The 12,399-nt window shown below is 33.6% G+C and overlaps 1 protein-coding gene across 1 annotated transcript in view; it reads left to right on the forward strand.

Annotated features, from left to right (window-relative positions):
* The window catches only part of LOC105445068, a 57,156-nt gene that overhangs the window by 15,266 nt on the left and 29,491 nt on the right, over nt 1–12,399 (forward strand). The window contains exons 8-11 of the mRNA XM_030995037.1: nt 40–207; nt 1,162–1,329; nt 7,872–8,039; nt 10,927–11,094. Of these exons, the coding sequence (XP_030850897.1) occupies nt 40–207; nt 1,162–1,329; nt 7,872–8,039; nt 10,927–11,094 (672 nt within the window). The remainder of the gene's footprint in view (nt 1–39; nt 208–1,161; nt 1,330–7,871; nt 8,040–10,926; nt 11,095–12,399) is intronic.

Below are 12,399 nucleotides of genomic sequence, written 5' to 3' on the forward strand. Positions count from 1 at the left end.
TATTGGTATTCATTCAACATTATGTTGCTATCATAACAGATTGAGACTCTTGACATCGACTCTGCTGATCTCGGTGAACGTCCCTTTGCATCACGTGATCTCGCTCAGTTCATCTGTAAGATGACTCATCTGAAGAAGCTGACACTCGACGGTCAGTATCACGATGACCTCTACTCAACATCATCATCGATGGCATCATCTGCAAAGGTATTGATTTGATTGTATTTTGTTGGACTCTTAACAAATCACTACATGTTTTTTGTTATACTGGAGGTGTACTCTGTACCTTTATAGTCAAACGCAAGTGTAGAATTTTACTCTCCCTATTGGTACACCGTTAAGAGCAGGTACGAAAAGTTGATCGTTTCTGGAAGTGGATGATAAAAGTAAACTTTCTGTCATAATATAAAAACAGAATGAAAATTATTAGAGTAAAAGTGCATAATATACATTTCATATGACAATTCGAAGGGCTACGGAATTGCTCATGGAAAGACTGCCATTTCAATTGTGAATGCTGATGGGACTAAATATTTAAATTTAAAAACCTACAAATATGAAAAATCGAATCTCTTCTTCCCAGTTTGTATTATTTTTGTCACTCTTTTGAAATTGCAAAGTGTTCCATGTATATTTGTTTTCACACGATTGTGCTATGTAAAATTACTTTTTCAAAGTACTATTTAAATCGAATGTCAGAATAACGTATTGCATAATTATTAAGGATGGCTACTGTATCATAATGTAAAGTGGATTTTGTTTAAGGTAGTTTAATGTTAGCAATTGTTTATCCAACACAATGTTACTATTAAAACAGGTTAAGACTTGACATCCAGTATGTAGAACGCCCCCCTCCTACACACCCTCACTCATTCCAATGTGAATATGTATAAGGGTAGTAAAAATACCGGATCACATGCCCGGGAAAAGAAAATCCCGTCCTGTCTTTATACAATCATGGATCCAGGAACTATTTAAATTAGTACTTTTATTTCAGTTGTCAAGACTTGTACACTATCAACAAAATAAATGATATTGTCTTAAGAGTTTTTTATTGTGGCAACGGTATTAATATAACTCAAACATATTGTTGATTGTTGAATTCAGTTTTGATTGTTTTGTTATTGGTATTCATTCAACATTATGTTGCTATCATAACAGATTGAGACTCTTGACATCGACTCTGCTGATCTCGGTGAACGTCCCTTTGCATCACGTGATCTCGCTCAGTTCATCTGTAAGATGACTCATCTGAAGAAGCTGACACTCGACGGTCAGTATCACGATGACCTCTACTCAACATCATCATCGATGGCATCATCTGCAAAGGTATTGATTTGATTGTATTTTGTTGGACTCTTAACAAATCACTACATGTTTTTTGTTATACTGGAGGTGTACTCTGTACCTTTATAGTCAAACGCAAGTGTAGAATTTTACTCTCCCTATTGGTACACCGTTAAGAGCAGGTACGAAAAGTTGATCGTTTCTGGAAGTGGATGATAAAAGTAAACTTTCTGTCATAATATAAAAACAGAATGAAAATTATTAGAGTAAAAGTGCATAATATACATTTCATATGACAATTCGAAGGGCTACGGAATTGCTCATGGAAAGACTGCCATTTCAATTGTGAATGCTGATGGGACTAAATATTTAAATTTAAAAACCTACAAATATGAAAAATCGAATCTCTTTGTCCCAGTTTGTATTATTTTTGTCACTCTTTTGAAATTGCAAAGTGTTCCATGTTTATTTGTTTTCACACTTTTCTGCTATGTCAAATTAGTTTTTCAAAGTACTATTTAAATCGAATGTCAGAATAACGTATTGCATAATTATTAAGGATGGCTACTGTATCATGATGTAAAGTGGAATCTGTTTAAGGTAGTTTAATGTTAGCAATTGTTTATCCAACACAATGTTACTATTAAAACAGGTAAAGACTTGACATCCAGTATGTAGAACGCCCCCCTCCTACACACCCTCACTCATTCCAATGTGAATATGTATAAGGGTCAGTAAAAATACCGGATCACATGCCCGGTAAAAGAAAATCCCGTCCTGTCTTTATACATTCATGGATCCACCACTTTGTAGTCAATAACATTATAAGGGTGTTCAGGTTCTCTACGGAAGAGAGGACAGGGTTTTCTCAAGAGTAGTGTGATTGGGGACTGGCTCAAGACCGTTCTGCCTTCTTGTGTTATTATCTTTTGTTCTGTAAGACTTTAGAGCATGAGCCAAGTCCTTCATTCATATTTACCCGCTTCTCCCTCAGTCAACAGGTCAAATTCAAATTCAAATTCAAATTTATTCATGTTTCCAACAAAACATTACAAATCAGTTATAAGCATTTAAAACAAATGTAAGAAATACATGTTGGAAACAGAGGGGTCCACTAAAAAGCAATGCTTGTACAAGTGTGAACACCTCAAATGATACTTAGGAATAATGAGTAATTAAATTAACTAATCTGTAACTACAAAAGGAACTACAAAATAGGGGAAAGAAAAAGGGGGATGCCAACAGAGACGAGAAAGGGACAAGACAATACTTTACACGACAAAGATAGAAGAACACGGTCATAATACAAAGAGTGACAATGACAAAAAGAAGTGAAAGATCGAGGGTACAGAAAATGATACAAGATGATGAGATGCAAGTGGGGTTGAGAAAAAGATAAGGAAAGAGAAATGCGCGTTAGAAAGGAAATAGGCATGAGAAGGCACAATATAATATATCAAATTACATTTTGAGTCAGCGAGTGGAGAATGATCTTGTATTAAGCAAAAGCAACAACGGCATATAATTCGATGAGGTGTATATGTTTGTAATAAAAACAATTTCAATTTTTTCTTAAAAGTATTAATAGATGGAGCATTTTTTATTTCACTACTTAAAGAATTCCAAAACTTTGGACCTTCATATATAAATGTTTTTTGAGCTGAGAGGGTCCGCAAGAGAGGTAAATGAAAATCATCTGAATGTCTTGTGGGGTAATTATGAACTGAGCTATTTTAAAAAAAACATTTCTTGAAAAACAGATGGCAACATATTATTTTTATAATTATACATAAATTGACCGAGTTGGAACAAATATAAGTCTTTTACCTTTAGTATCTTTTTTTCAAAAAATAAAGCGTCTGTATGGGAGCGAAAGGGGGAATTACTAATAATACGAATAATCTTCTTTTGTAATAAAAACACTTTGTCTAACGACGTTTGATGAGTGTTACCCCAAACTAAGAGACCGTAGTTCAAGTATGGGAGTATCATAGAACTATAAAGCATAATTAAGGAATTAAGAGCCAGGAATCTCCTGAACAATCGTTACCACTAAATGCCACTACTTGTGACAATATCACCTTTACTTCTAAAAACAGTCTCAATCCAACTGGCTCACAAACTGATGTAAATTGGGCCCACACCTGTAAGTACTTCGGAACTCAAGATAAATTATTCAGCTGCCTTCCTAAAACAGGTTTAAAAATATGTCACATTAATATAAATTCAATTGTACCAAAGTTATCTGAACTTAAAATTGTACTTCAACATAATCCTTTCCATGTTGTTGCTGTCTCTGAAACCAAATGCGATGCTACCATATCTGATTCTGAATTAGACATTGAAAATTACAATATTTTCCGCAAAGACCGCAACCGGCATGGAGGGGGTGTGGCTCTGTACGTGAAAGATGACGTAAGTTGCCGGTTTGAAAATAATATTACATGCGACGATATTGAAGCCCTGTGGGTAAAATTATCGCCAAAACATTCAGAAACACTTCTTATATGTGTTATCTACAGACCTCCAAATTCGTCGTCAAGTTACTTTGATTTATTGAACGGAATGTTAAGTCAAGCTGTCACCAATACAGATGTGGAAATGATATTACTTGGAGACTTAAATTGTGATATGTGTCCAAATAACATAGACTCTCTATCACGATCTCTCGAAGAGATGATGTCTGTTTTTCTTTTCGATCAACTGATTGATGTTCCAACACGAGTGACGACAACGTCGCAAACTATTATTGATCTTATATATTCCACTGACGTAGAAAATCACTCCTTGAATGGAGTGCTAAAAACATCATTTAGTGATCATTATATGATTTTCACCGTTTACGGTGATGCTGATATTACTCAAAAAGAAAATATCATAGAATGGAGAGATTTTAAGGGTTTTGAGTTTGCAGAATTCAATTTTTTACTTTCCCAAGTGCATTTTGAAGAATTATATCAGTGTAAGGATGTTAACTGTGCATGGGATATATGGTTCAACCCGATAATGGAAATTGTAAATATGTGTGCACCATACAAAAGAAAACGTCTAAGAAATAATCCATGTCCTTGGGTGACAGGTGACGTCATTAAATTGATGAACACGAGGGACTACCTTCGTGATAAAGCAATACAGCTCTCGTCATCAGATTTTTGGGAACAATATAAAAAATGCAGAAATCTTATCACACGCGAACTCAAAAATCTTAAAAAATCATACACTACTTCATTATTGAACGACAAATCAGGAAACGCAAATGCGTTATGGGATGTTATGCGACGTCTTACTAAGAAAAGTCAGTCTAAAAATATAATATTGAATGTAAACGATGTTGAAATATCAGACTTAAAGGAGGTTGTTGAATATTTTAATACGTATTTTGTTGACCCCTTTTCTGAACTCACTAAAGGTTTTGAGCTCGAGACCGAAACTATTAAGAGATGTGAATCACTTGAAGAAAATCTGGAAAAACAAACAAACGGTGATTTACTTTACTTTTCAAATATCTCGATAGATTTCGTCATCAAACAGATAAAATCATATACTTGCAAAAAAGCAACTGGGTATGATGAACTCTCTGTTAAAATACTGAAATATATCTGTGATATTCCTCATGTAATGCAAAGTTTAGTATATATACTCAATTTGTCTTTGCATTCTTCAGTATACCCTGATGCTTGGAAGATAGCCCGAGTCCAACCAATTCCCAAAGGAGGGGATACAGCCATAATGAAAAACTACAGACCCGTGTCTATATTGCCGATTTTATCTAAAATAATTGAAAGGGCAGTTTATTTAAATATCTTTGAATATCTGTCTCAGCATAATCTATTTTATAAGAACCAATTTGGATTTCGTCCTAAGCACTCATGTGAAACAGCCCTATTGTGCATGGTTAACCAGTGGTCAGTCAATGTAGACAAAGGGTATTTAAATGGTGTAGCTTTTATAGATCTCCGACGTGCATTCGATACAGTCAATCACTCTCTCCTCTTAAATAGATTACATCAATATGGTTGCTCTCCGCATGTAATTAAATGGTTTGAATCATACTTGAAAAATCGCCAACAATTTGTCTCATTAGGGAAAGAAAAATCAACATTTAGAAATATAACAATGGGAGTTCCACAAGGGTCCATCCTGGCCCCGCTCCTTTTTACTCTATTCGTTAATGACCTCCCATGTTCCATCTCAAATGGCATTGTTTATATGTATGCGGATGATACTACTATTTCTGTATGTGGAAAAAACTAAGCAAGAGGTAGAACTCAAACTGACAAAAGCTCTTGGTGAACTGAATTCTTGGCTGAATAAAAATAAGTTGATTTTGAATAGTGATAAAACCAAAACGATGCTGCTAGGATCAAAGCAAAAGCTTAGATCATTAGATAACAGTATGCTGTCGATTGAATTAAATAGATGCCAATTGGAATGTGTATATACATATAAATGTTTGGGAGTTATAATTGATAACAGTCTTGACTTTAAAAAACATATCGAAAGTATTGCTTTAACTGTGAAACAGAAATTAGGAACTATTCGTCGATGTAAACATTATTTTGATAAAGCACAATTGAACAAACTGTACTGGGCTTTTGTAGTGCCCCATTTAATGTACTGTTGTACCGTTTGGTCTGGGAGATCTGAAGCAAACCATAGTAAACTGGAAAGATTACATAAGAGGGCAGCATATATGATATCTCGTTTTTCCTGGGAAACCCCATCTGAACAAGTGTTTGAAATTCTATCCTGGCCGAAAGTAGATCATCTGTTTTTTAGAGCATCTTGTTGCATGATTCATAAATGCTTACATAAAGCTGCACCTGAAGTACTAGGTGATAAGTTTATTTATATTGAAGCGATATCATCTCGAACAACAAGGAGCACAAATAAGATGCTAATTAGGATGCCACATGTTCGTACGACCTTTTATCAGAAGTCATTTCTTGTCACAGGTCCATCAAACTGGAATAAATTACCCGAACGTATTCGATTTATAAAAAATATGAAACCATTTAAACAAGAATTGGCAAAATGGCAAAAGACATCCACATTTTAATATGATTATGGTATGATATAACTCTTCTTTTTCTCCTCTTTTTATATATTTTATCATATCTTCTTCTTGTTTTCTCTTGTTGGTTTGTTATTGTGGTTGTATGTTGCTGTTGTTTTTTTTTTTTTTTTTTTTTTTTTTTAACAACTTTTTACTGTTTGCTTCAATAGGACATATGACATTTACATATTTGAATCATATACATTTTACTAATTTCGTTATTCTCTATGTTCAAATCCTTTTATATAACCTGGTTTGCAATTTTAGTTTGTTAAAATCGTATTTTGTAACTTTCTATATTTATTTATATTTTTATATTTGTATCATATACATTTTAATCATTTCGTTATTCTTTATAATCAAATCCTTATTTATAACCTGGTTTGCAATTTTTTGTTTGTTAAAATCGAATTTTGTAATTTTCTATATTTATTTATATTTTGATATGTTGATGAAATGTATATACTTGTTTGTGTCATGAAGGGCCTCAACGAAAACCAGTATTTGTTTGCTGATTGGGCTACCCTTCTTTTTAAAGATGTGTTATAAATAAAGAGGAAGACATGTCTTTACTTTGTAAATAATACCAATATTTCGAGAAATAATTTTACAAATATTGTCGATGAGATTTTTCCAAGAAAGCTTTAGGTCAACCGTTACACCCAAAAATGTATTAAATGAAACACACTCCAATGGAGTATTTTCAAAAACTATGTTTCCTGGCAATGAATTTATAGAATTACTAAATAACATATACTTCGTTTTCTGGAGATTCAAAGATAATTTGTTCGCTCTAATCCACGATAAAATATTACACATTTCGATATTAATTATTTCAACTAATCTATGAGAGTCTTTGTGAGAAAAAAATAAATTTGTGTCATCAGCAAAAAGTATGAAAGACAAAATATCAGATGATCGACAAAAGTCATTAATATATAGAATAAATAATAGCGGGCCTAAAATGCTACCTTGTGGAACACCACAATTTATTTTACGAAGATCTGAGGAGTTGTTATTTAAAAAAACATATTGCTTTCTATCCGAAAGATAGCTCCTGAACCACTCCAAGGCCTTCCCACGTACACCATAATGTGAAAGTTTATAAAGTAAAATATCGTGGTTAATCGTGTCGAAGGCCTTGGAGAAGTCCAGGAAAATACCTATCATATGGGAAGATTTGTCGATGGTCAACATGATTTATAAAATATTGTACTTTTCTGTATCCGCAATGCCCAGTCCACATTGAGTCAATCAAAAACCTATTAATTACCTCTGTCCTTATCTATCATTTATGAATAAACGCCATTACCTTGGTCTCAAAAAAATCCAGGAACTATTTAAATTAGTACTTTTATTTCAGGTGTCAAGACTTGTACACTATCAACAAAATAAATGATATTGTCTTAAGAGTTTTTTTATTGTGGCAACGGTATTACTATAACTCAAACATATTGTTGATTGTTGAATTCAGTTTTGATTGTTTTGTTATTGGTATTCATTCAACATTATGTTGCTATCATAACAGATTGAGACTCTTTACATCTACTCTGCTGATCTCGGTGAACGTCCCTTTGCATCACGTGATCTCGCTCAGTTCATCTGTAAGATGACTCATCTGAATGACCTGACACTCGACGGTCAGTATCACGATGACTTCTACTCAACATCATCATCGATGGCATCATCTGCAAAGGTATTGATTTGATTGTATTTTGTTGGACTCTTAACAAATCACTACATGTTTTTGTTATACTGAAGGTGTACTCTTTACCTTTATAGTCAAACGTAAGTGTAGAATTTTACTCTCCCTATTGGTACACCGTTAAGAGCAGGTACGAAAAGTTGATCGTTTCTGGAAGTGGATGATTAAAGTAAGGGCTACGGAATTGCTCATGGAAAGAATTGCTCATGGATAGAGTACCATTTCAATTGTGAATGCTGATGGGATTAAATATTTAAATTTAAAAACCTACAAAAATGAAAAATCGAATCTCTTTGTCCCAGTTTTTATTATTTTTGTCACTCTTTTGAAATTGCAAAGTGTTCCATATTTATTTGTTTTCACACTTTTCTGCTATGTCAAATTAGTTTTTCAAAGTACTATTTAAATCGAATGTCAGAATAACGTATTGCATAATTATTAAGGATGGCTACTGTATCATAATGTAAAGTGGAATTTGTTTAAGGTAGTTTAATGTTAGCAATTGTTTATCCAACACAATGTTACTATTAAAACAGGTTAAGACTTGACATCCAGTATGTAGAACGCCCCCCTCCTACACACCCTCACTCATTCCAATGTGAATATGTATAAGGGTAGTAAAAATACTGGATCACATGCCCGGGAAAAGAAAATCCCGTCCTGTCTTTATACAATCATGGATCCACCACTTTGTAGTCAATAACATTATCAGGGTGTTCAGGTTCTATACGGAAGAGAGGACAGGGTTTTCTCAAGAGTAGTGTGATTGGGGACTGGCTCAAGACCGTTCTGCCTTCTTGTGTTATTATCTTTTGTTCTGTAAGACTTTAGAGCATGAGCCAAGTCTTTCATTCATATTTACCCGCTTCTCCCTCAGTCAACAGGTCAAATTCAAATTCAAATTCAAATTTATTCATGTTTCCAACAAAACATTACAAATCAATTATAAGCATTTAAAACAAATGTAAGAAATACATGTTGGAAACAGAGGGGTCCACTAAAAAGCAATGCTTGTACAAGTGTGAACACCTCAAATGATACTTAGGAATAATGAGTAATTAAATTAACTAATCTGTAACTACAAAAGGAACTACAAAATAGGGGAAAGAAAAAGGGGGATGCCAACAGAGACGAGAAAGGGACAAGACAATACTTTACACGACAAAGATAGAAGAACACGGTTATAATACAAAGAGTGACAATGACAAAAAGAAGTGAAAGATCGAGGGTACAGAAAATGATACAAGATGATGAGATGCAAGTGGGGTTGAGAAAAAGATAAGGAAAGAGAAATGCGCGTTAGAAAGGAAATAGGCATGAGAAGGCACAATATAATATATCAAATTACATTTTGAGTCAGCGAGTGGAGAATGATCTTGTATTAAGCAAAAGCAACAACGGCATATAATTCAATGAGGTGTATATGTTTGTAATAAAAACAATTTCAATTTTTTCTTAAAAGTATTAATCGATGGAGCATTTTTTATTTCACTACTTAAATAATTCCAAAACTTTGGACCTTCATATATAAATGTTTTTTGAGCTGAGAGGGTCCACAAGAGAGGTAAATGAAAATCATCTGAATGTCTTGTGGGGTAATTATGAACTGAGCTATTTTTAAAAAAACATTTCTTGAAAAACAGATGGCAACATATTATTTTTATAATTATACATAAATTGACCTAGTTGGAACAAATATAAGTCTTTTACCTTTAGTATCTTTTTTTCAAAAAATAAAGCGTCTGTATGGGAGCGAAAGGGGGAATTACTAATAATACGAATAATCTTCTTTTGTAATAAAAACACTTTGTCTAACGACGTTTGATGAGTGTTACCCCAAACTAAGAGACCGTAGTTCAAGTATGGGAGTATCATAGAACTATAAAGCAAAATTAAGGAATTAAGAGGAAGACATGTCTTTACTTTGTAAATAATACCAATATTTCGAGAAATAATTTTACAAATATTGTCGATGTGATTTTTCCAAGAAAGCTTTAGGTCAACCGTTACACCCAAAAATGTATTAAATGAAACACACTCCATTGGAGTATTTTTAAAAACTATGTTTACTGGCAATGAATTTATAGAATTACTAAATAACATATACTTCGTTTTCTGGAGATTCAAAGATAATTTGTTCGCTCTAATCCACGATAAAATATTACACATTTCGATATTAATTATTTCAACTAATCTATGAGAGTCTTTGTGAGAAAAAAATAAATTTGTGTCATCAGCAAAAAGTATGAAAGACAAAATATCAGATGATCGACAAAAGTCATTAATATATAGAATAAATAATAGCGGGCCTAAAATGCTACCTTGTGGAACACCACAATTTATTTTACGAAGATCTGAGGAGTTGTTATTTAAAAAAACATATTGCTTTCTATCCGAAAGATAGCTCCTGAACCACTCCAAGGCCTTCCCACGTACACCATAATGTGAAAGTTTATAAAGTAAAATATCGTGGTTAATCGTGTCGAAGGCCTTGGAGAAGTCCAGGAAAATACCTATCATATGGGAAGATTTGTCGATGGTCAACATGATTTATAAAATATTGTACTTTTCTGTATCCGCAATGCCCAGTCCACATTGAGTCAATCAAAAACCTATTAATTACCTCTGTCCTTATCTATCATTTATGAATAAACGCCATTACCTTGGTCTCAAAAAAATCCAGGAACTATTTAAATTAGTACTTTTATTTCAGGTGTCAAGACTTGTACACTATCAACAAAATAAATGATATTGTCTTAAGAGTTTTTTTATTGTGGCAACGGTATTACTATAACTCAAACATATTGTTGATTGTTGAATTCAGTTTTGATTGTTTTGTTATTGGTATTCATTCAACATTATGTTGCTATCATAACAGATTGAGACTCTTTACATCTACTCTGCTGATCTCGGTGAACGTCCCTTTGCATCACGTGATCTCGCTCAGTTCATCTGTAAGATGACTCATCTGAATGACCTGACACTCGACGGTCAGTATCACGATGACTTCTACTCAACATCATCATCGATGGCATCATCTGCAAAGGTATTGATTTGATTGTATTTTGTTGGACTCTTAACAAATCACTACATGTTTTTGTTATACTGGAGGTGTACTCTTTACCTTTATAGTCAAACGTAAGTGTAGAATTTTACTCTCCCTATTGGTACACCGTTAAGAGCAGGTACGAAAAGTTGATCGTTTCTGGAAGTGGATGATTAAAGTAAGGGCTACGGAATTGCTCATGGAAAGAATTGCTCATGGATAGAGTACCATTTCAATTGTGAATGCTGATGGGACTAAATATTTAAATTTAAAAACCTACAAAAATGAAAAATCGAATCTCTTTGTCCCAGTTTTTATTATTTTTGTCACTCTTTTGAAATTGCAAAGTGTTCCATATTTATTTGTTTTCACACTTTTCTGCTATGTCAAATTAGTTTTTCAAAGTACTATTTAAATCGAATGTCAGAATAACGTATTGCATAATTATTAAGGATGGCTACTGTATCATAATGTAAAGTGGAATTTGTTTAAGGTAGTTTAATGTTAGCAATTGTTTATCCAACACAATGTTACTATTAAAACAGGTTAAGACTTGACATCCAGTATGTAGAACGCCCCCCTCCTACACACCCTCACTCATTCCAATGTGAATATGTATAAGGGTAGTAAAAATACTGGATCACATGCCCGGGAAAAGAAAATCCCGTCCTGTCTTTATACAATCATGGATCCACCACTTTGTAGTCAATAACATTATCAGGGTGTTCAGGTTCTATACGGAAGAGAGGACAGGGTTTTCTCAAGAGTAGTGTGATTGGGGACTGGCTCAAGACCGTTCTGCCTTCTTGTGTTATTATCTTTTGTTCTGTAAGACTTTAGAGCATGAGCCAAGTCTTTCATTCATATTTACCCGCTTCTCCCTCAGTCAACAGGTCAAATTCAAATTCAAATTCAAATTTATTCATGTTTCCAACAAAACATTACAAATCAATTATAAGCATTTAAAACAAATGTAAGAAATACATGTTGGAAACAGAGGGGTCCACTAAAAAGCAATGCTTGTACAAGTGTGAACACCTCAAATGATACTTAGGAATAATGAGTAATTAAATTAACTAATCTGTAACTACAAAAGGAACTACAAAATAGGGGAAAGAAAAAGGGGGATGCCAACAGAGACGAGAAAGGGACAAGACAATACTTTACACGACAAAGATAGAAGAACACGGTCATAATACAAAGAGTGACAATGACAAAAAGAAGTGAAAGATCGAGGGTACAGAAAATGATACAAGATGATGAGATGCAAGTGGGGTTGAGAAAAAGATAAGGAAAGAGAAATGC

Source organism: Strongylocentrotus purpuratus, unplaced genomic scaffold, assembly GCF_000002235.5.
Source record: "Strongylocentrotus purpuratus isolate Spur 01 unplaced genomic scaffold, Spur_5.0 spur5_scaffold_21, whole genome shotgun sequence".
NCBI classification, from domain to species: Eukaryota; Metazoa; Echinodermata; class Echinoidea; order Camarodonta; family Strongylocentrotidae; genus Strongylocentrotus; species Strongylocentrotus purpuratus.